At 54.3% G+C, this 25,680-nt stretch overlaps 1 protein-coding gene across 3 annotated transcripts; it reads right to left on the reverse strand.

The window, feature by feature from the left end:
* Positions 1–408: 408 nt before the first annotated feature.
* Tex264 (testis expressed 264, ER-phagy receptor) lies at positions 409–25,498 on the reverse strand. Of its 3 annotated transcripts, XM_090323294.1 has the most exons (6): positions 24,585–24,792; positions 20,831–21,123; positions 15,098–15,319; positions 4,087–4,249; positions 2,994–3,005; positions 409–987 (listed from the first exon to the last, which is right to left on the reverse strand). In XM_090323294.1, exons 2-6 carry the CDS (start codon positions 21,086–21,088, stop codon positions 707–709), a joined length of 936 nt encoding a protein of 311 aa, XP_090179420.1. In that variant the 5' UTR covers positions 21,089–21,123; positions 24,585–24,792; the 3' UTR covers positions 409–706. The 3 variants fall into 3 exon arrangements, with proteins under 3 accessions (XP_090179420.1, XP_090179418.1, XP_090179419.1); XM_090323292.1 differs by lacking the exons at positions 409–987; positions 2,994–3,005 and adding an exon at positions 25,413–25,498 and having other exon boundaries at positions 3,929–4,249; positions 24,585–24,660; XM_090323293.1 differs by lacking the exons at positions 409–987; positions 2,994–3,005; positions 24,585–24,792 and adding an exon at positions 25,413–25,433 and having other exon boundaries at positions 3,929–4,249.
* Between the last annotated feature and the right edge of the window lie 182 nt (positions 25,499–25,680).

Raw genomic sequence — 25,680 nt, forward strand, 5'->3', positions numbered from 1 at the left:
CCCAGCCATGCCCAGCCTCGGGCACGCTCCCTTGGCACAGAACCACCAGACCATTGCGTGTGCATGTGCACTTTCCAGCCACAAAAGCACTGGCATGCCCAGCAGGCTTGCTTTTTCCTGCTGGGCCAGTCTCAGCGTGAGCCAGGCACACCGGAGCCCCAGACACAAAGGCACCCCTGGAAGTAGACAATGGCAGGCTGTGAGCCTCCCCTCCAGAGTCCTGGGGGGGGGGGGGAGAGGGTACTTGACGTGTCCCTTCCTCTCCTCCTGCTGGGGACAGGGAGGGTGAGGTAGGGGAGGGGAGGGGGGAGGAGGGGAGGGGAGTGTCTTGTCCATTTCCAGCCCATTTGTACAGGGTTCCCCAAGAGAGAAGAGACCAAAAAAAAAAAAGCACACTTGAAGTCCAGGTGAAACAAGAAAATCATCTGCTTTATTCTGGGTTCTGGAAGCTCCGATATGAGTCTGAAAAAGACACTATGGGTGGCCAGCCCGGGGTGGGGGGCGGTGAGGATAACAGTCTCAGGCTCCTTTGGCCCTACGGGAGCCAAAAGGGCAGTGAGGAGGTTTGTCCAGAGGCCTGGGGTGGGGGAAGTCAGGTCCCTCCCCCGGTGTCCTCTGCCAGGACCAGGGAGGGGCTGGGGAGAGGGCCCCGTCAAGTCTGCTCAGCCCCTGAGCGGGCGCCCGCCATGGGAAGGCGTGGGCCCGGTTACTCCTCATCCTTCTCAGGGGTGCTGGGCTGGCGAGTGGCCCCCAGAGGCTTGACCTCAGGGCTCAGCCGTGGTTCTCCCAAAGGCCCCTCACCCTCCAGGTCTATCTCCTCGAAGGATGAGCCGCTGGCACCTGAGTCAGTGTAGCTGTGCTCGCTCCGGTTGTCACCATCTTCCCAGCCTCGGCTGCTGGCCCCGGGACACAGGGTTGTGGCTGAGGCCTCCCGGCTGCCAGGACTCGCTTCCAGGCTTTGAGAACTTGAATCACTCATCACGTCAGCTTCTGTGGCCAGGACAAGGGAGCAGAGGTCAGCACGACCGTCACCACCCCCCCCACGACACTGCACCCCCTCTTCCCTCCAGGGAAAAAGCCGGGGGCTCATGAATAATACAGCATAATACAGCCACCCTGGCTCTGGGGGCACCATGCTCTGCCCTCTGCCCTTTGCCCTGACCGGGCTAAGAGAGGGGAGGGAGGGAGGGAGGGAGGGAGGGGGAAGAGGGAGAGGGAGCAGCTGGCTTTAGACTCCTCTCCCTACCCTGAATTAGCCTCGGCTCCTGCACTCCCACAAAGCTTGCCCCTCCACCCCCACAGCCATTAAGGGCCACTAAGCCCCAAGGTAAAGAGCTAAGGGTGGAACAAAGAAACCCAAGTGGTGCCCCCTGCCCCCGCCCCCCACTACCCTTTATTTCAGGCTTGGAGAGAGGTTTGTCCAAATGACAGAACATTGCCCATGAGGCAGGAGGAATGAAGAATGGACTGGGAGGCCCACTCTCCAGATTCTCCCCCACCCATTCACTCCTCCCGATCCTCTGGCCTTAGATAGGTCTCCCTAGGGAACAGCTATACCCAGGAAGTCAGCTGACCCCAGCTCCCAGCCACTCCGAGTTCCTATCTAAGGAAGGGGATGAGGCACAAAGATGGAAATATCCTGAGAAATAAGCTACGAAGATAGGAAAGTGTTAGGGTGAAGCATTTTTCGGGAACTTCTTCCTCTGTATGGCTGGATCAACCCAGAGGAAAACTTACCCGCTCACACCCTGGCATTTTCTATACCACGAGAACACTTCCTGGGGCCACTCCTAAGCTGCCACGCCCACCTCCAATTGGCCCTTCATCTGTCCAGTCCACCTCAGCTGATCACAGCCTCAGAACACAGGTGGGAGGTGGCATGGAGGAGGCATAGATCTCAGGTACCCTGAGTGCTGGGTCCAGATCAGGGGAAGGCTGACATGTCCCCGTTTTCTCAGTTTAAGGAGAAGGGAACAGCTGTCACACATCATGGAAAGTGAGGGGTGGGCTGGCATCCCCCCCACCCCCGCCCCGCTTCTGTCTCCATGGTGATTGAACTCTGAGCCAGGGGAAGCTGGGAGCTGTCCTTGAGTCTCAGCTGGCACCGGAGGTGAGAATTGTAGAAGGATTTGGGGTCTTCTCCCTCAATCCACTGAGGTCTTTACTGGCAGAGGTGGAGCGAGCCCTGAGAGGGCTTGATGGCTGGTCTGGAACCCTCTTCTTGCTGGGGGTCCCTAGCAGGGCTCCCAGATTACATCATGCCACTAGAGTGGAGGGGGGCCCGGCTGAGCTGTGTGGATGCTTCCTGCTGACGGTGGAACAGTGCTCCAGTTCCCTACTTTTACAATGATGATGATGATGATTAGCCAGTCCTGGGGCTTGAACTCAGGGCTGGGCACTGTCCCTGAGCTTCTTTTGCTCAAGGCTAGCCCTCTACCACTTGAGTCCCAGTGTCACTTCCGTTTAGTGGTACTGAGGAATCGAACCCGGGCCTACATGCGTGCTGGGCAAGCACTCTACCACTAAGCCACATTCCCCGTCCCAGTTCCTTACTCTTAAAAGAGTGGTGACCAGAGGCTGCAGAGCAGAAACACACAGTGGGGGACTAGTTCTTTCCCCCATTATTTGGAGGTTTGGTCTTCTCATCCATTCAATGGCTCTCTCAAGACCCTAGCATAGAGAAAGTAGTCCTAGGCTAGGACTATGCAGAAGAGGAAGCCCAGGGATGCTTCTCAGTGTGCTGGGATGGAGGCTCTCAGCGCGGGGGGGGGGGGGGGGGGTGGCCAGGGTCCCTGGGGAGAAGCTGCCAGGCAAAATAGGGCAGCACCTAAACCCCAGGGCTGCCACTGGGCAGGGGGTGTGAAGGAAGCTATCACTTCCATCACTCCCATCACTCCTCCTCTGCCCACAGCCAATGCAAGATCAAATATTCATCGCTTCTCCAGAGCTAAATAATACATCAATGTAATAACAGGCAGAAGGCAGCTAATCACCCCCTTTCACCTCTCAGCCAAGCCAGGGCCCCAGCAGGGAGGCAGGCAGGGACAAGCCTTGCCTTGGGTGGCCACGCACCCTCTAGGCACTGCTGGGGAAGTGGCATGCACCTGGCAGATGGGCGCAGAGTCCGCCCTGGGTGTCAGCACAGGCCCTGTCAGAGGTGGGCAGACCCCTCGGCCCCCACGCCAGGGAGTAGGCAGGAGGGAGGACAGGCCGAGGAGTGGAGGGTGGGTGAGCTGCGGCTGCAGCCAGCTGGAGCCGGTGCCAAGTAGTCCTTTAAACACCCCTGGCAGGCAGTGTTTGAGGGGGAAGGAAGCTGGGGAGGTTGGGCCCCTGAGGGAGGAAATAGGCTGCAGAGGGAGGTCAAGGTGCTCCTCCTTCCTGCCAGCAGGGACTGCCCGGGCTTGCTGACCTTGTGCCGTGTCCTGGGCCCCACAGCAGGGGCATGAAGAGTATCTGCCAGGCAGAAGGGGACAGTACCCCCATGGAGGTAATTAAGTGGCAGATGAAGTTAACTGTGTTGGACACAAGCCCCTAGGGAATGGAGACTGCCTCCCAGCAGGCTGCTCCCATCAGCCCCTGCCAACACATGTCTCTCAAGGGTGACCTTGGTGACTGACGTCTGGACGGCCAGCATGCTGGAGAAGAAGGGAAGAGGAACACTTCCTCTCCTTACAGCCCTTTCATGGAAGGTGTGGAGTTCACGGTCACATGAGGCTCTACCAAAACAGTTCGCGATTGGATCCTGTGGGATATTCAACAACAGAACCCCTTGATCCTTGCGACAGCCTGGGGTCAGAAGAAGTCAGAGCCGGGGGTGGCCTTGGAGTTGAGCAAGCGGCTTGCTGGCCTGGCTCCTGGGTCGTTATGGCTGCTAGCAGGAAACATGTGTTTCTCTGCTCACCTTACAGCTCCAGCACCAACCTTACCTCCTGATGAGTCTCACCTAATGACTCCTTTGCTGGGCCGCCTCCTTACTCCCCTGCCCGACACACACAGAGGAGCCTGCCTCTTCAATGTCCTGTGTCCTGGATGTCCGGGACAGTGGCTCCAGGCAGGACCCCATCCTCGTTCCCCATCTCTCTGTACCTGTGCCATCCATCTGGGTGCTCTCGGCAAGTCCTCGGCTTTTCCGCTCTGTCTCCTTCACTTCAGGCACATAGAAATCTCCCTGCCGAGCCAGTGGGCACACAAAATGGATCTGGTCTTGCTGGTAAATCTCGAGCCGAGGATGGGCGCACAGCTTCCGCTCCTAAGTCAAGAGTTGCAAAAGGCGGAATAATGTTTTCCAGAGCGTCGGGAGAGCGTCGGGGGCTGTCCAATGCTCGCTCCCTCCCTCCTTCCACAGGGGAAGGAGTTCATTCTCTCCCAAATTCCAAACCCCTATGGAGATAGACACGAAGAGTCCCTCAGAGCAGGACCCCCAAATATCAAGACGAGGTGATCTAGAGACTCAGAGTCCTTAGGGCCACACACTAGGGTGGGTGCTCCAACAACCTGGAGGCTGGCCCCGCTCATTCTCAGACACGAATTTCTCACAGAACCATGAAACTTAAAGATCCTCAGACGATCCAGAATATCAACCCCAAGGATTATGGCTCCATGGACCCAGGCCAAGGTCTTGATTGTCAAGACTTCCTGTCCCAGAACTCCCTGGCCCTGACACTCTCTTTATCCTGACCTACGTAGTGGTATTGGGTGAAGCCCGTGCCCCTGACCCTACGGCCTCCAGCAGCTGTCCGCAGACCCTACCTCCACGCCTCTCCCCCTGCTCCATTTATGTCTACCTCTCAGACTACCGAATGCGGCTTCCTCTTTTCCTCAGAAGCTGCACTCTGAGCTTTAGCTGAAGAGGAGGGGCAGAACCTGAGCGGAATGAGCAGGCAGCACCGGCTATACCTGAAGGGCTAAAGTATCAGCCAGCAGGGCCGCAGCTGTGACAGGCATACATATCATGCATGTTCTTTATCCCTGAGTATGTGACACATTCCAGAGCTGCCCAGAGGAAACAGGGACAATCAGAGGAGGGGGGCGGTCAAGTGGGTCTCATTTTAGTCTCCCCCCCCTTCCTGTGATAGAGCACAATTACCCACCAAGACGGCTGCAAGGCCCCTGCCCCTGTCACTGCTCACCCGCCAACCTTCACAATGTGCCTATTTATAGCACCCGCCGGCTCTCACCATGAACTCTGCAATGAGCCTTCCACTTAACAGTAATGAGAGACTTATCGCCTGGCGGGGAGAAGCCACTCTAGCACTCCACTTGTCTGCTTGTCTGACCAATCCAAGGGTTGAGGAATCTCCTCCAATTAAATATAGCAAAACGGGGCGGGGGGGGGGAGAATGCAAAATGAACCCACAGGGGTGGGGGAGGAAGGAGGGAGGAGTTAGCCAGACCCTAATGCCAGTCAGAGGAAGGGCACATCTGAGAGGCCACACTGCGGGTCACTGGCCTGGGCCAGGTCAGCTTGAGGCTCTGCCACAGACTCCACAGGTGACCAGGGGCAAAGCCTTCACTGCTGAGTTTCCTTCCCAACTGCAGAGGGCAGCCCCTTAGCTTCCAAGGTCAGCGACATGAAGTCATTTTTACATTGACTCTAATCTTCAGTGCCAATCTAATTGTTGTCTGGGCCATCGAAGATGGGGGGACTACAGAAAGCTGGGAGGAGAGAGGGAAACGGGAGAGGCAGCACTCTTTCCACGCTCTCTTCTAGACTGGGCACTGGGGCGGGCAGCGCCGAGCAGCACCCCGTGCCACCTGCTCCGCCAGCCCCCTCGTTGGCAGGCAGGAGGCAGCTCTGTGGCTTCTCTGTGCATCTGCCTCCTCCAGAGAGCCCAGCTCTGAAGTTGCCTGGCTGTGGACAGCCCCGTTGCCATGGAAACTGCATCCTCCATCCTTGCCACTGCCTTCATCTCAAAGCCATCGGGGAGAACAGAGAAATGGGGGAGACAGAGGATGGAGAAGAAACTGTGGCCTGGCGACACAACTCTTCCTTTCCTGCTCATCGCTCTCCTTGTATCCTCCTACACACGCAGGCAGCTCCACAGCTGCCCAGGCCTGCCTCAGACTCAAAGCCAGCTTGGACCGCACCCCCTGCCACCTGGAGGCTTCTGGTCCTCCCTACTGGGGGGGGTGGGGGGTTGGAGCTAATTAAAATCTCATTGACTGCTCAACCCCAAATCATTAAAACACATGCCAGATCCTGTCAAAATTCAGGCTTGAGGGTAAGTGAGGAGGAGGAGGAGGAGGAGGAAAGAAGGAAGGAAAGGGGTGAATCGCAGCCCTGTGGGCTGAGAAGGGGCTTAGTCCAGTGTCTGCAGTCCTTCCTGGGTGAGATCCTCACACCCCGCCCCACCTCCCTCCAGCCTGTGCTCTGTCCACAGAGCAAGGGTGAGAACAGTCGGAGTTGAGGATGGATGGAAAGTGAGGCAGCAGGACTGGCCATATGCCTTGTCCCTGAGATCAGGCAGCGGAGGACAAGCCCTTCCCTTCCCCGCCAGGTGCGGCCTCTGGGGGAGCTGTGGGTATCCAGGGGGCGGCTCTTGGGTCCTCACTGCGCAGCAGTAGCTACAGCCTGTGTAACACGCCGATGAGCCAGTAAATATTGGAAAAGCATTGGAGGAAGGCAAGGCCAGCTGCCTCTTCCTCAGCTAGCCCCAGGGCGCCCTTGGAGAGGGAGGGGCAGATTGACAATGGCAAAGGACACCACTCAGTGCCATTGGGGGCTGGCACTGCTGGGTAAAGGAGCACGAATGGGTTTCAAGTCCTCCCTAAAATCTTGCATTTTTGCCTTCTACATGGGGAAACACTGCTAGCAAGAGGATCCTGCCCAGCTATGACACCTTGGGCGCGTACGTGCACGCGCGCGCGCACACACACACACACTACAGCAGAAAAAGGGACCTCAATCATCTGCACACCTACACCTACACTGGTACCAGTCAGGAGTGCTGAGAACGTGCAGTTGACCAACTCACAGAAGGCCACCACAGTGCCACTGCCTCAGCCACCCTGAGAATGCACCAAGGCTTCACCCCTCACCTCAAGCTGAGCTGGTCTTCCAGGCAAGGACCCACCTGCTTGGGATGCCTTTCTGAACTGAGGGAGAGGAGAGCAGGAAGGAGACAGGAGAGATTGCCAGGACTTAAGAGAGCCTTCTTTTGGGTTCTGCACTCACAACACATAGGTCTGCTAGGGGGTGCAGGAAGGAGAGGGGGACAGAGGTCAGGCTCAGGCTGGAGTCTCAGGGTGGCTCTCGCTCTATCCACGGGGCTGGGTTTGCTCTAAGCTGGGTGGCAAACGTGCAGAAGTGCACATCTGTATGAGCTCCTTTGCAGCTCAGTCCCTCACAGCCCTTCATGTCGAGCTGAGCAGCCAGGCGGCCACACAGTCAGCAAACAGCTGTTGCGTCCCACCCGAGGTGGTGGCATCGCCTCACTGGGGGAAGTGGTGCATGCTCATTTTTAATTACACAGACACCGACGAGCGCCCGCCTGCACACAGCAGTCCCTGTGAGTGGGGGCTCAGACCTCGGAGGCCCCTCAGGCAGCCGGCCTGCATGGCATGTACACAGTGCTTGGGGGGGAGGCACAGCGGGGAGACTGCGGCTAGAACACTGCACGAAGTTATTATTCTACCCAGGAACTTCCGTGAACTTCCCTTCCTCATCCCCCCCAGGCCTCTGGTCAGAGCCCAAACCCTGTCTGTGGGGTAATGGGGGGAGTACCTCTATGGCAGCAAGGAAAAGGCTGCCGGATGGGCAGCCTCTCCCCTTCCCTGCCCCTTTAGAATCAGAGATGCCCAAAGCTGTGGAATGCAGAGGAGACAGGCTGGGAGAGAGGCGCAGGAAGTGGAGTGGAGACCCAGCCCTTCGCTGAGCTGTTGACGAGTGGCTAGCTTCCTTCGAAACCTGTTTCTCAAATTCTGAATTAAAGAGATGAGAACAGATCTCAAAACTGAGAAACTACAAAAAAAAAAAAAAAAAAAAAAAGACAAAAAGAAGAGGCGAGTGTGCACCTTAGAAACCCCTGAAAGAATCCATAATGGAACTCCCACAAACATGAAGTCTCTAAGTTAACACATTTTGTTTCGCACCAGGCAGCCACTTAGAAAATGCAACGGACATAAGCGATCAAGGCCTTCTTGGAATCAGATCCTGGATGGGCTGGGAGCCCCCTAAATGGCAGGGGATATAGTAGGAGAGCCAGGCAGGCAGGGCCAGGGGAAGACTGGAGAAGGGGGAAGTGTGAGGGAAGGAGATGGGGTGGTGAGAGGCACTGTGCCTGGCACCCCCAGCCTGCTGTGCTGTGCTGTGCTGCTGCCTGAAGACTTTTCATTTTCACCTCAGAGCCGGCAGCTTGCCACACAATTTACACCTCTGCTCATCTCCCTGGTGCCACACAGGCCCTGGCTCCCTGGGCAGTGCATGGCGGGGGAGCGGGGGTTGGGGCTTGGCAGCAGTTAAGTTTTAGGGTGGGCTGGCACTAAGGAGTAAAGAGACGATGATTCCCTCTAAGCAGGCACCAGGGCACAGGCCCTCACACACCCTAGTTCCCAAACGTACCAGCCATGCCTTTTTCTTTCCTGGAGCCCACCATCCTACCTTAGCCATGCCCTGCTCTTGTACTATGGGACCACAGGGCCGGGAAGGACAGCTGCGAGCAGCCTAGGGGGCAGTCGGCCGGAGCTCTGGGTTGGTCAGGAAGATCCCTGCCAAAACCAGAGGCTACTAGATAATGGCCCACCTGTCACAACCCCTTCTCAAGAACCAGTGGTTCCTGGCAGCGTCTGTAAAGTCAAAGACCTTGAGTTCTGTGTGACCCACATGACAAAGATCTTGCTGACTGATTGTCCAACAGCAGGAAGGCTGCTCAGTGCAGATGGAGGCCTGAAACCAAGCACCTGGGAGGCAGAGGAGCTGGGCAATGCCAGAGGGGAAGGACAAGTGAGTGGGCAGGTGGGATGCAAGAAAAGAGGGAGGGAAGGAGATGGCCTGCTCCAGCTGGCCCACCAATCACCCCTGTGTGTCTCAGGGAAGTCCTTCCCCTTTCGTGGCCTTGGGTTTCCTGTCTGTCTGATTAGAGGACTGCCCTGTAAGAGCAGAGTCATTCTCTCTTCCTCGAATCTTTTCCCCTCCCTGGTCCCACACCAGACGTTCTTCCCTGGTTAAGTTCCATCTGCCTAAGGAAGGTGGCTCCTTCAGGCCTGGTGATGCACTATCCAGACAAGCTTCACCGCTAGGTCCTGCAGGGCTGCCAAGCTACAATATCTGAGCTGGTATTTTGAGAGTGGTGGCTCCCACGCCGCCCCGGCAAAGGCTGGCTTTGTGCTTTCAGTCCTGGGGGAGGGGAGGAGGAAGGGGTGAAACATGTTCCCATATTTCCCCCAGCAGGGGGAAAGTACTGTGGTCCCTATGGCCTCTCCCCTAGGAGCAGCTCCCTAAAGGATTAGGGGGAGCCAAGCCCTTGTATGCAGGGGGGGAGGGGAAGGTCTTGGCTTGGGGCATCTTCGAGTGAAGAGCAGCTACCTTCTTTCCCTCCCTGGGTTTGGCCATAGCTGCTGGCTTTTCCTCCTCATGTCCCAGTGTTCAAGAGCCCTGTTCTACAGCCAGGCCTGGACGCTGTCACTCATCTGTTCAGACAGTATTTGTGGTTCCTGGGAATCCACAGGATCCAAACTCTTGTTCCTTCTTGATTCCAGCCTTCCCCAGTAGGCCTCTTCTGGACCTACTCTAGCACCAAGAGAATACCGCCTATCCTTCTAGGCCATCAGGGTTGTTTTGCTTTCGCCAGTGACTCCATCCCTCTCTACTTTCCCCTTCCTCCACTCTCTGGCATGGCTAAGCTCTGCTTAGGGACCCCAAGGGGCTGGTTGGGGAAGGGGTTGCCAGCCACTCAGCTCTAGGTAGTGCGTGGCTGTGAGTGCCCTCTTCTCTGCAGGAGCAGGCCAATTAGCAGCTGGCAGTTTGGGCAGCAGAGACCTGGCAAAGGAAGCATGGGGATACAGCAGCCTGGAGGACATGAAACACAACCAAGTGCCTGGAGCAGCTGCAAGGCTGCCCTTAATGAGTTCCTCTTGGGCAAAACCAAGTCTTGATTAAGAGAACTGAGACAGAGTTGAGAGAGGGCATGTCACTGTCATGAGGCCCACCCTAGCACCACTCCACGTGGGTCCCACATTCCCCACAAATTCCTAGATTCTTGGTTCCAGATCAATTTATGCAGAGTGGCAAAAGGCATACATACAAAAGGCTGGTCCTAGGCCCAGAGTACCCAGTATGGATTCAGCCACTGCTTCATTCTTTATCCTTTGGTGACCTCCTCTCTCTAGGCCTCTGTCTTCCCACCTGAGGATGCTGGCTTTAATTAGACCCTTCAGTTAGGCTCCTTGCTGGTCCCCATGCTCAGAACAATGTTATTCAAAGGACGGCTCAGTAAATAAGTCTTGAATAAGGAACTGAGCTGTGGCACCAAGAGTGCCTTCCCCAACTTTGTTTCTCCCCTCCACCCCCTTTGGTGGTGTGCTTGGGGAATTGGTCTTGCACACGCTCTACCACTGAACACCATCTCTACTAGATTAGCTTCTGTATTAAAGCCTGGAACCCTCCCCCATTAGCCTAGCAAAGGTGGTAGGCAGGGAAAGTGAGATGATCACAAACTGCAAATTCTCATCCTCCGATTCCAATCCTTCCCAATTCCTGCTGCCAGGACCTCCCTGGTTTTCACTAGTGCTCTGGTCCTAGCATACTCTTGGAGACCCCTGCCACAGTGATCTTTCCAAGTCTGTGAGGCAGGGTGAGGCAAAACAAAACAGCATTCTGAGCCCAGGGGCCAGAACTCAGATTCTGACCAGGCTGCTGTGAGTTTCCTCCCAGCTTGTGGCTCGCTGAGCTGACTCACAGGCATGCTGCTGGGGCTCTTACTCCTGCCTTCCCAGATGGCTGTCCCGGTGGCACTGTCATGTTGTCACCCACAATTCAGTTGCCTCCCCAAAGTGATCCCAAACACACAGCTCTCCAAGGATCCCCCTCCCTGCTTTCAAGTCCTGCTTCTAACTGGATTGATAGTCCTCCAGGTTCAAGTATGGACTTGAAATCCCTTCCCCTTTGATCCCCACCTACCAGGACGATACCATTTGATCTAACTGTCTCAGAACTGGACACCAAGGCTCATTTCAGGGCAACCATCTCCCCTTGACAGCTCCTCCCACAAATCTTCTCTCTAATTCTATGGAGAAAGGCCCCATCTGACTACCAAGGACTGCCAGCCCCCAAGCAAGTGGCCACCAATACAGCAATGCTTTGCCTCTCTGAGCTTGGACAAAGATGCCTAAGATTTCTATGAAGGATCTCCCTCTAGCATTCCCAGAAATCAAGAGACCCTGGAGAAGGGGGTGGACGGAGAAGATTCTTGACCTCATTAGGAAGTGGAGGCAGGCAGAGGGAGGTTTGGCTAAGCCAGACTGACACTCAATTGGCATGGACAATTTCTAAGACTGGTTCGACACTGAAATGCCCATTTCAGTGGTCTTTGTCCATTTCTCTGGATTCACATCTGGGCCCTTTTCTTTTTGTGGGCAGTTTACAATTTCAAGCAAGTTCCCTCTTGTAGCTGTAAGAAAACACCCCATTCTTGAGAGTCAGGAAGCAGTCTCCTGCCCTGAACCACCTTTCTGGACTCCAGTGGGGGCAGCCTGATCCAGCTGGGGTTTCCTCATCTACAGAACTGGTCACGCAGTGCTTAGGAACCCTTCCCACACACTGTCTCAGAGTGCTCAGCCTGAGGACCTCTACTAGTTAATGTGGAAGAAGAAGAAAAAAGCAGCTCGGTTTGCCAGGCTTCCAAGCTGAGAAAGCTTGGCCACAGAGCCAGGGGCTGCCACGTAGATCACAAAGCTGGGATCCAGCCATTGCTTTCAGAACCCCCGAGGGACCTGACAAATGCATCTTTCTGAGCTTCTCACAGTGACCCCCGGGTCCCTTTTGGTCCCAGGAGACCAATCTCCCCTCAGGCTCCAACACATCTGCAAACAGGCAGGATAGCAGCTGTTCCACACCTCCCCAGCCCACATGTCTCTGAGACCCGTTCACTCTCCCCTTCACACTGGCCTCTGGGGAGGCAGGTGAGTCTGCCAAAGCTGTTTCCTCTCCTCTTGGTTTCAGGACCCTGGCTTCCTTCATTCCTGTTTGAACAGAATGCTGATGGCTGCTGTCTCATTCCATTTGAGGAACCTTCACAGCAGGCCCAGATCCACAGAGAAAAATGAAAAGTGTGTGTGTGTGTGTGTGTGTGTGTGTGTATTACAGGCATGCCTGGCTCTTCTCCTAACAAGGTAAACTATCTCTCCCTCCACCCCCGCCTCTCTTAGACAGCTGGCACTGTCAGGAGGGTTGGGAGTCAGAAGTACCCAGAGTCTCATTAGTAGACTCCTTTCTCTGACCAAAGGGCAGTGGAGAAGGTAGGAGTGGGAGGCAGCTCCTATTTATACTGTTTGTCCTCTCAGCTGAGAGGCCCACCCATCACCCGCAGGTTAGACCAGCAGACTTCCCCAGGTCTCCTTCATCTGAGCTCGCCAGGGCATAAGGTCAGGTGACTATAGGATCAAGAAGGATCCCCCTCCCCTCCCCTGCCCTGGAAACAAGCGGAGAGGACTTCAGGCTGGGACTCCTCTGTGGGTAGCGTGGGCTCTCCGGTGGTCAGACTCTTAAAGCGTGCCTCCCAGACATCTCCAGAAGACCCTCCCTCTACCTCAGTCCTGGCTTCCTGTCCCAGCCCCCACCCCGGAGCACAGCTGACAGACTCCCACGAGAGGGGGAGTCAGGAGGAAGGGCTTTCATCTAAGAGGTGACGTCAAAACCAGGCAACTTGTGAAGCCGTCAGGGGCCGGGAAATTTGGACAAAGGTGTCTAAAAATAAACCCCTGAAGCTAGGAAAAGGCTTTGGTGGCTGTGCTGCCCGCGACCACGCCACATGCCACGGGCTGGGTTCTGAGGTCTGGGACCCAGGAAGTCTCTTCACAGTGATGCTCAGGCCACATTAGCCCTTGAGGTTGAGAATGGCATGGACAGGATGGCAAGACACCACATGCCAGCCCTCCCCTCAGATAGATGGGGACCCCTCTGAGGTGGCATGCTCATGGGCACCGAGGCCTCTCCTGCCCCGTGCCCCACGCTCAATGCTGAGCCTGAATCCCCATCTCCATCCAACCTCAGGCCCCGCAAGGCACATCCTCCCTCACGGCTCTGGGCTTCCACCCTCCAGCTCCCACACGACCCCATGATAGCCCTCCCGACTCCAGCAGATTCCTGTGTCTCCAGTACTGCCTTCAGCTGTCAGAGACCACCGCTGGTGACTGAGGAGGAGGAGGCGCTGTCCCAGCTCCCATGCAAGGCTCCCACTTCTGCTGACTGGCTGTCCTTGGCTCTAGGCACGCCAGCCACCAGCCTCTGCATATCCCTTCCTGCCACAGACTATCCACGATCCCCCTGACCCTGCTGAGGCTACTAGGAGAAAGGCAGCTCCTCAGGTCCAATACTGTCAACAGGCGGATGCCCTCCCCCTTGTAAATATCCTTCAGTCCTCTCTGAACTCTTTATTTTGCACACGGCACTGCCACTGGCTGCCCCCCCCCAGATGGCACTCCACTGATACCTCCCACAGAGCCCGCTTCCACGCCCCCCACACCCCAAAACCAGGTCTTCTTTTAGTTCCCCACAATCAGTGAAAGGTACCACTATGCATTCATCACATGACAGAGAGAAAGGTGGAGCCCTCTGTGACCACTCCCCCCACTTCCCCTCCCCCTTAGCAGCCAAGCCTCCCTAAGCCCATCAGTTCTATTCCCAGGGAGATCACAAATCTCCACACTCGTCTACATCTTCATGGCCACTGCCTGGCTCATACTGCTCCTTGGCACAGAGATTCATAACTGCCTCCTGAGAATACCCGCCTGTCCCTCCATCCATCACCCGCACACCCTGCCCAGGCACGTCGAAGTTTGTCTGGTATGGTCAGTTAAGTGACTTGCCATTGATTGGCTGGGGGTGAGGAAGGGCTAGAGATTGAACCCAGAGCCTCCAGGCAACTGCTCTCTCGCTGAGCTACACTTCTAGATCCCTGCTGTTGTTGTGTGCTTTTGAGCCAGGGTGTCTCACTTCCAATTTGCGATCCTTTCATAACTGCTGGGATCATACACATATCTCACCATACATGTGACATCCCCCCCCCCCAGCAGTGCATTTAGATCAAACCTGTGTTCCTCACCCTTTGTTTGCCTGAAACATTCTTTTCTCTAACCTTGAGGCGACTTTCTCCTAGAGGCTGCCCCTACCACTCCCCTGACTTTAGTACTCTGGTAGTTCCTAGCACATATACCATTTGGTTTTTTTTTTTTTGCCAGTCCTGAAACTTGAACTCAGGGCCTGAGTCCTGGGCTTTCTCAGGATAGAGCTCTACTACTTGAGCCATAGCACAGCACCACTTTCAGCTTTTTCTATGTATGTGGTACGGAGGAATTGAACCCAGGTCTCCATGCATGCTAGGCAAGCATTCTACCACTAGGCCAAACTCCCAGCCCACATATGTCATTCTTAATCTGGTATTTATTACCCATGTTATTACCTCTCTCATCATGTACATTTATTTATATCATGCTGAAGAGTACCTAGCAGATAAACTTATTATAAAGTATTCAGAGGAGGAGGAATATACCTTAAAGCAAGTGTGTGTGTGCGTGTCCTAGGGCTTGCACTCAGGGCTGGGGCACTGTCCCTGATCTCAGAAGGCTGAGATCTGAGAATTGAGATTTGGAGCCAAGACACACTTATCTCTGATTAACCAGCAAAAAACTACAAGTGAAGGCATGACTTCAACAGGAGAGCACCAATCTGAGCAGAAAAAGCTAAGCAAGAGTGTGAGGTTCTGAATTGTTAAAAAAAGAAGAAAGAGAGAAAAGAGAATGAGAGTGAGTGATGCCACTAGCCTTTGCCAATCTTTCTACTTCCCTTGGCACTTATTCCACAATGACCCCTGAGCACTGCTCCCCCCAAACCACTTCCTTCATCCCGGAAACATTCCCTCTCCGTATCAGACTCACGCCTCACCTTGATGTAGGTGTCCAAGGCGGGATGAACTTGGCGGGCGGCCAGCCAGACAGACAGGGTGGTGGTATAGGGAAAGGAGGCTGACACAACGTGGCTGGGGGCCGGGAAGGAAAATATCTTGAAGCCAAATTTCTGGTAGAGCTGGATGAGCTCAGGAGCGGGCGACTCTTCCCCTTCACTCAGGATGCTGCCCACTGCACAGCGGCACTTCCCAGGGGGGACCTGTGGAGGCAGAGCAAGAGTCAAAGTCTTCTCCATTTCTTTTTTTTTTTTCCAGTCCTGGGCTTGAGCTCAGGGCCTGAGCACTGTTCTTGGATTTTCTCAAGGCTAGAGCTCTACCACTTGAGCCTCAGCACCACTTCCGGCTTTTTTCTATATGTGGTACCAAGGAATCGAGCTCGGGTCTTCATGCATCCTAGGCAAGCACTCTACCACTAGGCCAAACTCCCGACCCAGTCTTCTCCATTTCTGCTGGCTCAGGCTGAGACTTATCTCGGATAGGTCACGCAGTGACCAGGAGGGACCCGGACATTTCCCTGCTAGAAACTCACCATGGCCTGCGTGTGTTCATCTCATCGATTCCCCAATGTATCCCTTCTCTGTACAGGCCATGTCCCATGCGGGATCTCCAGAGGTCAGCAGTGAAGGGACTCGGTGGGCTCTGACTTCCAGGGGCCCAGGAGAGTAAATGATATCTGGGCCGTCACCAACCACACAGCCCATCAACTGCACCACTGGAGGAGAACTGCCATTTCCAGCTGAGACTTTCTGTCAGCCCTCAACCTCCAGGAGGCCAGGCAGGACTACAGTCCCACTAATCCAGAGGTCTGGATCTGGCACAGCCCAATTAGCTCATTTCCCTCATCTCTTTGAGGAATTGGCAGAGAAATGGTGGGTGAGAAAGGGGAGCAGGGTAGGACGTGCAGATATTAGGGACTGAGAGAACCAGCAGGCTGAGATGTAACCAGAGAGGGACCTGGGACTTGGGCAGGGGCTAGAGAAGAGGTCTCGAGGCTTTGTGACAGTGGATGGGTGTATCTACTTCACATGTTGACTTTTCTGCCACGTAAGTCTATGCTGACCCATGCTATGCACACAGGACGAGAGTGTCCCGGATTCGGGAATATTCGTTGGAACTCTCCCCACAGAATTTGCACTCTTGATTTGCTTGACCTGAAGGCTCAAGCTTTTCTCTTCCTATCCAGGACCCACTGACTCCTAAATGTAAACAGGCCAACTACCTCCATATCCACTTCACTCCATCCACAGTCCACTCTCCCTGTCATTTGACGTCTGCCCAGCCCTCCCATTACAGCCCTTTCTTTGTTTTATTTTGTATTTTTGTTGGTTGTGGGGTTTGAACTCAGGGCCTGGGCACTGCCCCCGAGCTCTTGTTTGCTCAAGGCTAGCGCTCTACCACTTGACGCCACAGTGCTACCTCTGGTTTTGGAGATAAGAGTCATAAGGGGACTAAGCTCTGTCAGCAACCTTCTGGAGTGTTCTCAGGCAATACTCTCTCTACTAATATTTTGCTGTAAATTCTCCTGCCCATGTCAGATCGACTTGTAGCAGCCACCTTTCCCGTCCTAAGGCCCGTCCCATTCCACAAAGACATCACACAGGAGATGGATGCAATACCATGTTTTATCTCTAGATGGTGCCTCTGTACTATTCACAATCTAAGACTTTGGAATGGCCAGCTGGGCAGGAGTTTCCTCCAGGCCCCTGCTAACTAGCCAGAGGACAAAGCCTCGTCACAAAGCCCATTTGCATTTCTCTGACCCTAGCAACCTAGGCTGGACCAAAAAAAAAAAAGTTTAAAAACATTCTGATATAGGTTAAAGGGAAGGTTACTTGATCTCTCCACTGCCAGTATGCCTGGGTTTGGATCCCAGGGTCTCTTCTGGGATCACTGTGGCAGCTCAGGATCTTCTCAATAGCTCCCACTTTAGCTCCGGTGTCCAGCACATAAGACACAGTCTACTTGATACTGCCTGAATCTGTCCACACTCATCCCACACCCTGCAGCCCTTCGCTAGCCTAGCCGAGGCTAGCCTGGAGGAGCAGGCACCCAGTGAGTATTTACGTGGCAGATGGGAGGGACAGATCCAGGCTTGGGCCACCACACCCCTGGAACACACCCACATGGAACTATTTGCAGCCAAACATGCCACGTCCTTCCCAACCAAGCTGCCAGTCTTTGCCTAAGCTATTTCCTTGGTCTGAAATGTCCATTTTCATCCTATTCTGGAGTCCCTTCTGTCTGGGAAATTCCTGTCTACTTTGTTAACATTCAGATCGACTCGTCCTCCTCAAAGGCTTGTACTGTTCCCCACTAAGCTGCCCCTCCTTTCTCCCCCAGATGCCCCACCTCAGAGCAGGTCCTGGTGCCTTAGGCTTTGAGGTCAAACCCTGAGACTGGCAAAAAAAAAAAAAAAAGTTCTTTAGGCATGAACACACAGACACACACACACCCTACACCAAACCCAAACATCCTCTCCTTCCAACTGGAGAAAGAGAAGAGCTCCAACCAGTGGACAGAAGTAGTTAAAAGGACAGATGGTTTCCAGGATAGATCCTGAAACATGTGGGATACAGGAGTGTCTTCCTGCCTGACCCACTCCCCAGTTCTGTAAATCAGGACACTGTTGTCCAGGGGAAGTACTGGAGGTCTCTCAGCAAGCCCCCGAGCTGCTAAGCACATCCATATCAAGCTAGCAATAGGAAACAGTGGAAGCAGGCACTGCCAGGAAATAGCCATTAAGACAATCCAAAGAGTTGGGCACTGTGGCTCATGACCTGTAACCCTAGCTACTCAGGAGGCTGAGATTTAAGGCTCATGGTTCTGTGGCTCAAAGTGGTAGAGTGCTGGCCTTGAGCTGAAGAGCTCAGGGACAGCGTCCACGGCCTGACTTCAAACCCCACAAGTGACCAAAAAAACCCCAAAAAACTCCAGGGAATGATAAGGCTGATCTCAAAGGAAAGCCTAGGCCAAACCCCAGGAGACTGACCTACCAGGCTGTGAAGGGGCCAGGAGGTATGCATGTCCCTGTGCAGGAGTGTCCATCCATTTTGGTCCTAATCTGTACCTAACCCTAAGAGAAAGGACTGGAGCACCCACCTGCCTGCTCCTTTCCCCGCTCTGAATCTGACATGTCTGAGAACCTATGTAAAAGGTTTGCCAGACCTTTTAGAATCTCCACTAGGCAAAGAATGGACTGTCCAGCTCCAGGAGGCAGGAACCCCTGTGTCCTTGAGTCATCCCGAGAACCAGTGTGTGTCAGTTGTGAAGTGAACAGGGGTGTCTTCTGGAGTGGCTCGAAGGGCAGGACAGGAGGGACCATCTTAACCTGTCTTGTTCATCCTCTATGCTGGCCAGCTGTCTACAGCTAGGCCAAGGGTTCTGTTCTACGCTTTTCTCTGTTCACCATCTATTGAGGACCAGGACTTGGGATGAATGGTCATTTACATGAACCCTTGGCAGCCCGTGTTTCTAAAGCCAACTTTTTGGGGGCTATTATTCTGCAAAGGATTATAGAAGCTCAGAGGAGTTATGGAATTGGCCCAAGGTCAAATCAGAATGGAAGAAAAATCAGAACCCACAATTGCCTGTTCTCAGGCCATGTAACCCCTAGAGTAGCATCCAAGTCTACCTTGGATACCCAAGGTCCACCGAATCTCTGGGAAAGCTGCATGGGAGAAGAGAGGGAGGGCTACCTGGAAGCAGTGTCCAGACCAGGAATTGAGTAACTTTACCTCGTTTTTGTATCCTGGCATTTCCCATGCTGGAATTGGAGACAACGCTGGGCCCAGTGCTTCTGACATCATTCAATGTCATCTCCCAGCCATGTGACCGGAAAGCCTCAGACAATGTCCACTCATCCCTCAACGAACCCACAATAACCCATGTCACCTGTCTCTCACTTGGGCCCAGGCCAGTATCTTCCATGGTCTCCTTACTTCATTTTCCTTCCTCCATCAGTCCTCTGGTTATCTTCCTAAAATGAAGTTACCACCACACCCATCCATGCAGCCTGCTCTAACTCCCTCATGCCGGGCTCAGAGAACCTATCCACCTCTTTCTCTACCCACCCAGCCTTTCATCCCATGTTCCGAGGCTTTTGTTCTTATACCTTTCTTAGCCAAGTGGCTCTTCATGGCCAAGCCCAATTCTACTCAAGTGAGAAGATCAGCTGAACGCTACCTCTTCTCCTAGCAGACTTGAGACACTCTTTCACAATCCCAACTCCTGGAGACAGTAGGGCCTAGTGTCTTGTTAGAAATCCTTTGTACAAGGCTTATGTGCCAACCACATAGCTTTTCTTTTTTTTCTTTCTTCTTTTTTTTTTTTTGCCAGTCATGGGGCTTGAACTCAGGGCCTGGGCTTGGGCTTTCTTAGGGCTAATGCTCTACCACTTGAACCACAGCAATATGTCAGGCTTTTTCTGTGTATGTGGTACTGGGGAATCAAACCCAGGGCTTCATGCATGCTAGGTGTGTACTCTACTAGCAGGCCATGCTCCTGGTTCCATCACACAGTTTCTCTGAGGGCAGGGCCAGAGTACAGGTCTGGAGCAGGAACTAGAATGGAGAGGGAATCAGCATTCAATTGAAACTCAGTGCTCCAGTGAGTGACAGAGTATTCTGATTGACAGACAGTGGGGAGGGCTTGCCCACTTGAGCTTTCCAGGCAAGGAAACCAGGGATGGAGATTCCAAATGTCTGGTTGATAACACATGGAAATGAAGGCTGAAAGATCATGGCAGAGCTGCCAGCCCATACAGCTGTGGGCAGCACCACCCTATTACATGGCAAAAGGCTACATTGGCAAGCCCTGACTCACCGGAGGCTATGGCACAGCCATACACCCACAGGTGCCAGTGCTGCTGGATTAGTCTTTGACCTTAGCATCCTGGATATTCTAAGCAGCTCACTTGGCTCCACTTAGCCTTGACCCAACTAGGCAGCCATTGGGGCAGATGGCTTCAAGAATGGCTGCAGAGTTGGGATTCCAAGCCCCAAGCCAGGGGAACTGCTGTCTCAGCCATGAAGGGCTACAGTCTCAGCAAGAGGCTGAGGAAAGGGGAGCAGAAGATGTAACCCTAAGCAGATAGAACCCTTGGATCCATGCCTGTAATCCTAGCTACTCAGGAGGCTGAGAGCTGAGAATCCAGTTTTGAAGGCAGCCTGGGTAGGAAAATCTGTGGGATTCTTACTACTCAGAAAGAGCTGAAAGTGGTGGTGTAGCTCAAGTGGTTGAGTGCTAGTCTTGAGCACAAAGATGCTCAGGGACAATGCCCAGGCCCTAAGTTCAAGACCCAGGGCCTGGGGGTAGGGGCAGGGGAGGAGGGGAGCATGTAACCCTAGATTGGGCAGAATCTGACTGGCTTGGGTGGCCTTTGAGCATGGCCCCAATGGGTTTGGAAGAGACAGGGACATTAAGAGGAGACTGCAGGGGACCAAAGTCCAGGCAGAAGTGAAAGACTCACAGTGATACGGCCCAGGACACTCAACACACCCACAAGTACTCACAAACAAGGGTAACCAAATGTGGGGGCAAGTGGGAAGCAAAGTTAATGGGTGCCTACAGCAGTCACAGAGCTAGTTATTGGAGCTAAAGCTCAAAGTTGGCTTTAAGTTCAGTTCTGCTTAGGGCTGCACCGCCCTTTCCTTCCCTTCTCCGACCAAGCCAATCCCAGTCCCAGCTTCCAGTCAAGGAGGCTCCTTACTTACCGTGTGCGGATTGTCATAGTAGACAGCGATGGAGCGGAGCTTGGGGGAGATACTACAGCTCTCGGTGAAAAGCTGCCCTGTGTCACCATAGGGCCCCACGTGGAACTTGTAGGCCATGGTGATGTTGCGGATGGGAGGTGAGCCGGCACTCACTGACACCTCCGCCAGTAGCCCCGAGTACCCGACGAAGGCCAGCATAGTCATCAGAAGTAGCAGAGTCAGGCCCCCAATCAGGCCCAGTAGTAGGAGGTCTGACATGGCTCCAGGCCCCCTCACACAGCACCCCAAGGCAGCTGCAGAGGAGACAGAAGTGAGAGGAGGCTGGGAGTCTGCACTGATGGTCCCTGCCTTCCTGCCAGCCAGTTATGGTCCAACCTGAACCTTCCTTTAGGTGTTCTGACCCACAAGGGGGAGGAGCCACGAGTGTTTACACACAAAATGACCTAGAAGGAAGCTACAAAGGATGACTGAAGCCACAAGCTTCTTTATTTCTTAATCACAGTCGTTGAAGCTCTTGGAGCATCTCTGAGTGGCAGCTGGCAGCTCTAGTCACACCTGGGGAAACTGAGTCATAGAGGAGCAATGCAGTCAGCTAGGGGTATCTCCTGGCCCTGATGAGTTTCCCCTAAGACAGGGAAGCTACCAACAGCCCACCTTGTCCCTATAGTGCTTCTTCTTTCCCACTGCTGAGACACACTGCCAACTCAGCAGTCCCAGCTTCGTGCTCTATTGCTAGCGGGAAGCAGACAAGTGTCAGGTCCACACATTTATTAACAAGCAGGAAAATCGTGAGAAACAAAACCTCAGAGAAAAAAGATGTAACAGGGAAAGGCTTTGTATCAGAAGCTCTCCTTTTCTGGGTACATGTGGGCTGCAAGGGACCTTGGTTTCCTGCAGCTCACCCATCCAGAGCCAAAAGAGAGAAGAGAGCAATACAAAACGAGCAGTCAGAACAAAGTCAGCCTAAGTTTCTCAGACAGGAACTGCCAGTGCTAACAAGCTTCATTCCCCTTTCCCAGTTCAAAGAAGGTAAGAAACAAGCTGGGTGCCTGTGGCTCATGCTTGTAATCCTAGCTACTCAGGAGGCTGAGATCTGAAGGTCATGGTTTAAAGCGAATGCAGGCAGACAAATCCTAGACTCTTTTCTCCAATTAACAAGCAAAACCACAGAGGGGGAATCTGTGACTCACGTTGTAGAGTGTTAGCCTTGAACAAAAACGTTAAAGGATAGCCCCATGTCCTGAGTTCAAGCCCCAGTACTGGCACAGAAAAAAAAATGCTAAGAAACAGGGAGACTAAACATAGTGGCTATCATCCCAGCTACTCAGAAGGTAGAGAAGAAAGCCAGGTGCTGGTGGGTCACTCCTGTAACACTAGCTTCTCAGGAAGCTAAGATCTGAGGATCACAGTTCAAAGCCAGCCCAGATGGGAAAGGCCATGAGACTCTTATTTCCAATTAACCACGAGAAAGCCAGAAGTGGTGCTGTGGCTCAAGTGGTAGAGTGCTAGCTTTGCACTAAGGCCCTGAAGTTCTAGGATGCATGCAAGCGCGTTCCCTCTCTCTCTCTCCCTCCCCCCCACCCCAGATCAGAAGGATATTGGTTCTAGGCTAACCCAGGCAGAAAGTAGTAAGCCCATCTTAATCAATAAGCTAAGTACAGTAGCGCTTCTCCATGGTCCCAGCCATTCAGGAGGCCGTAGGCGGAAGGACTTTGGTCTGAAGATGCCCTGGACAAACAAAAGCACTAATAAAACAAAACACACTTCCACCCCTGGGCAAAACTCCACCTAAAAAAATAACTAAAGCAGGGCCGGGAGTTTGGCCTAGTGGTAGAGTGCTTGCCTAGCATGCATGAAGACCCGGGTTCGATTCCTTGGTACCACATACTTAGAACAAGCCAGAAGTGTTGCTAAGGCTCAAGTGGTAGAGCTCTAGCCTTGAGGAAAAATCCAAGGACAATGCTCAGGCCCTGAGCTTAAAAGCCCAGGACTGGCAAAAATAAATATAACTAAAGCAAAATGGGGCTACTAAAAAGCCTGCCTCGCAAGCATGAGGCCTTAAATTCAAACCCCAATCCCATCAACAAGAGGAGGCAAGCAAGCAAGCAGGCAAGCAAACAAGCCAGCAAGGAGAAAAAGCCTGATAGAAGAACAAATACAAGAAGCAAGAAAAAGCTATTCAAGAACAAGCACGGTGTGGATTTTATTCTAGGCAGATCTTCTAGGCTTCCTGACAGTTTAGAGCTAGAGACTTCAGGGAAATATGGGACTTACTAGGGGAACACTCCCATTCCAATAATTTAAAATTAATAGCAAAAATTAACAGACTTTGTGGGTTTGTGTGCATATGGGCGACAGTCTTGGGGGCCTCACAGTCTTACTTGGCTTTTTCATTCAAAGCTAGCATTCTACCACTTAAATCATACCTCCACTTTAGGGCCTGGGTACTGTCCCTGAGCTTTTTTGCTCAAGGCTAGTGCTCTACCACTTTGAGCTACAGCATCATTTCCAACTTTCTAGTGGATGATTGGAGGAAAGAGTCACACAGCTTTTCTTGCCTGGGCTGGCTTTGAACTGTCATTCTCAGATCTCAGCCTCGTGACTATTGAGGATTAGTTTGAGCAACCAGCACCCAGCCCACTTTGGGCGTTTTGTTGGCGATGGGAGTCTCATGGGCTTTTCTTACATGTGCTGGCTTCAAATTGTGATCCTCAGATATCAACTTCCTAAGCAGTTAGTGCTTCAGGCCTACAGAAAACTCTTATGGGATTATTTGTTACCTATGGGTCCAGGTCAAGTTGGAATCAACGATCACTAGTGTTGCCTCACAAAGAGGCCAAGGAAGTTTCTAAACTCTGGTGACGTGATATTAAGGTGCTCCCACTGGTTTCCTCACCCACTGGTGATCCTGTCTGTGGGTTTCATTGTCTTTTCCTACTCTGTGCTCCAGTTACTTTCATTCCTTGTTCCTTTGGTCATCATAAAATCTTCGTGGAGTATTGAACTTATATGCCAGGAAGTAGCAACAAGTGTTAATACATGGCTACTATATGAATCCTCAACAATCCAACAAGATAGGTATACATATATCAGGTTGGAGGTCAAGATTCCTTGTCAGACTCAGCCACCTGGACCATAATACAGGCCAGTAGCTGGGCACTGGTGGTTTAAGCCTATAATCTCTCAGGAGGCTGAGATGGGAGGATCTTGGTTCAAGGCCAGCCCAGGCAGCAAAGTCCATGATACTCTTATCTCCAATTAAACCACTACCAAACAAACAACAAAAAAGCTTGACAGAAAAAAGCAAAGGAACAATATACAGTGCCCCCCCCCACCCCCAGCTGAGTTCAAACCACAAGCAAGCAGGCCAACACAAAACAAACAAAACGGGCAAGTGAAATCCAAGCTGTCTGGCTCCAGCCCATTTTCACTTTTCTACCTGGGGTGACTGGTTTCCAGTAAAGCCCAGGTATTTAAATCCATGTTGGATCTCACTTGATCCTAAGCACTGGAAACTGGGCAACCAAACCGCCACTTTGGCCTGGCAGTGGTGACAAAACACTCAACTCATACCTCTCCTTCCAGCTCAGCTGCCACACTTACTTCCTGTTACAAGTTAGTTCCAGAAAGTTGGAGAGGAGGGGGGGGGAGGAGGAGGAGGGGGGGGGAGGAGCAGGGGGGAGGGGGAGGGGGGGACACAGATACAATACAGATTTCCCTCCTACCTCAAAGGCGAAAAGGGAGGGGGGCTCACCTGAAAACGCAGGCTCCCTCTCAGCAGCAACTCATGGCACACAGCAGGGGTGGAGGGGGAGGGGGATGCCTCCGGGCTGTGCACGGAACAGAACGAGTCACTCCGGCCCTCACCCGCGAGGCAGCGCCCGTGGGGTGGGGGCTCCCGGGGGAGGGGGGCGTCTTCCTTTCAGATCCCCCCCCCTGCAGATCCCCAGCCCAGCCCCACACCACGCCCCCCGCCCACAGCCTCAGTTTCCCCGGCGTCGTCGTCGTCGTCGCCGCCGCCGCAGCTTCCCGAAGCCGCTCACGTGCGCCCCGCCTCGAGGAGGCCCGGCTCTTAAAGGGCCCCGCGCGGGCATCAGGACAACACCCCCCCCCCCCCCCCGTCCGCAGAGCCGCAGCTTGGGCTGAGGGGGGAGCGGGCCGCGAGGGGAGGGGACGCCACAAGTTCAGGAGGCCACGCTGCCCGGGGGCGGCAGGCAGGGGCCCGGGGCGGAGTGACTGGGTGCCTCGTGCCTCAGTTTCCCCTCTCCGTTCCCTCACGGATGCCCGCCCTCCCCCCGTCCCCACCCCGCGATATTAGAAGCCGGAGCTTGGAACATTCGAGGCACAACGACGACGACGACGACCGTGGAGAAAACGGAGGGGGCGGCGGGGGTGGTGGGGCGGGCGGGGGGGGGGGGGCGGCGGCCCAGGCCCTGAGGACCCTCCCCTCCCACCCCCGGGGGTGACGGGTGTGCGGATGGAGGAGGAGCGGAGGCTGCGGGCCCCCTCCACCTTCCCCACCCCTCGGAGGACCGAGCCGCCCGGCCTCGGCGCCGCCCGGCCTCGCCGCCCGGCCCCTCACCTCCAGCAGCCGCGGCCCCGCGGTGGTGAAGCCGGCGCGCGCCCGCCGACGCTGCCGCTGGCTCCGCCCCCGCTGGCTCCGCCCCTTCTCGCGGCGGGGGGGGGGGGGGAGGCGGGGAAGACGTGGCCGTGGGCGCGTGCGCGAGAGCGCGGCGCGCGGCGGGGCCGGCCACGCCCACCCGGCGCGTCTCCACGGCAACGCGCGCCGGGTTTCCCCGCCCACCGCGGGACCTGACGGGGGGGCGGGGCGCGGGGGGCGGAGCTCGCCC

The sequence above is a fragment of the Megascapheus bottae genome, chromosome 32 (assembly GCF_031878675.1).
Source record: "Megascapheus bottae isolate mThoBot1 chromosome 32, mThoBot2.hap1, whole genome shotgun sequence".
NCBI classification, from domain to species: domain Eukaryota; kingdom Metazoa; phylum Chordata; class Mammalia; order Rodentia; family Geomyidae; genus Megascapheus; species Megascapheus bottae.

Coding starts and splice junctions, on each gene's coding strand:
- Tex264 (XM_090323294.1), bottom strand. CDS start 21,088: ATGTCAGACCTCCTACTACTGGGCCTGATTGGGGGCCTGACTCTGCTA. Junction 15,320..20,830: donor ACTATGACAATCCGCACACG/GTAAGTAAGGAG, acceptor CTGCCTCCACAG/GTCCCCCCTGGGAAGTGCCG. Junction 4,250..15,097: donor CCTTGGACACCTACATCAAG/GTGAGGCGTGAG, acceptor CTCTTGACTTAG/GAGCGGAAGCTGTGCGCCCA.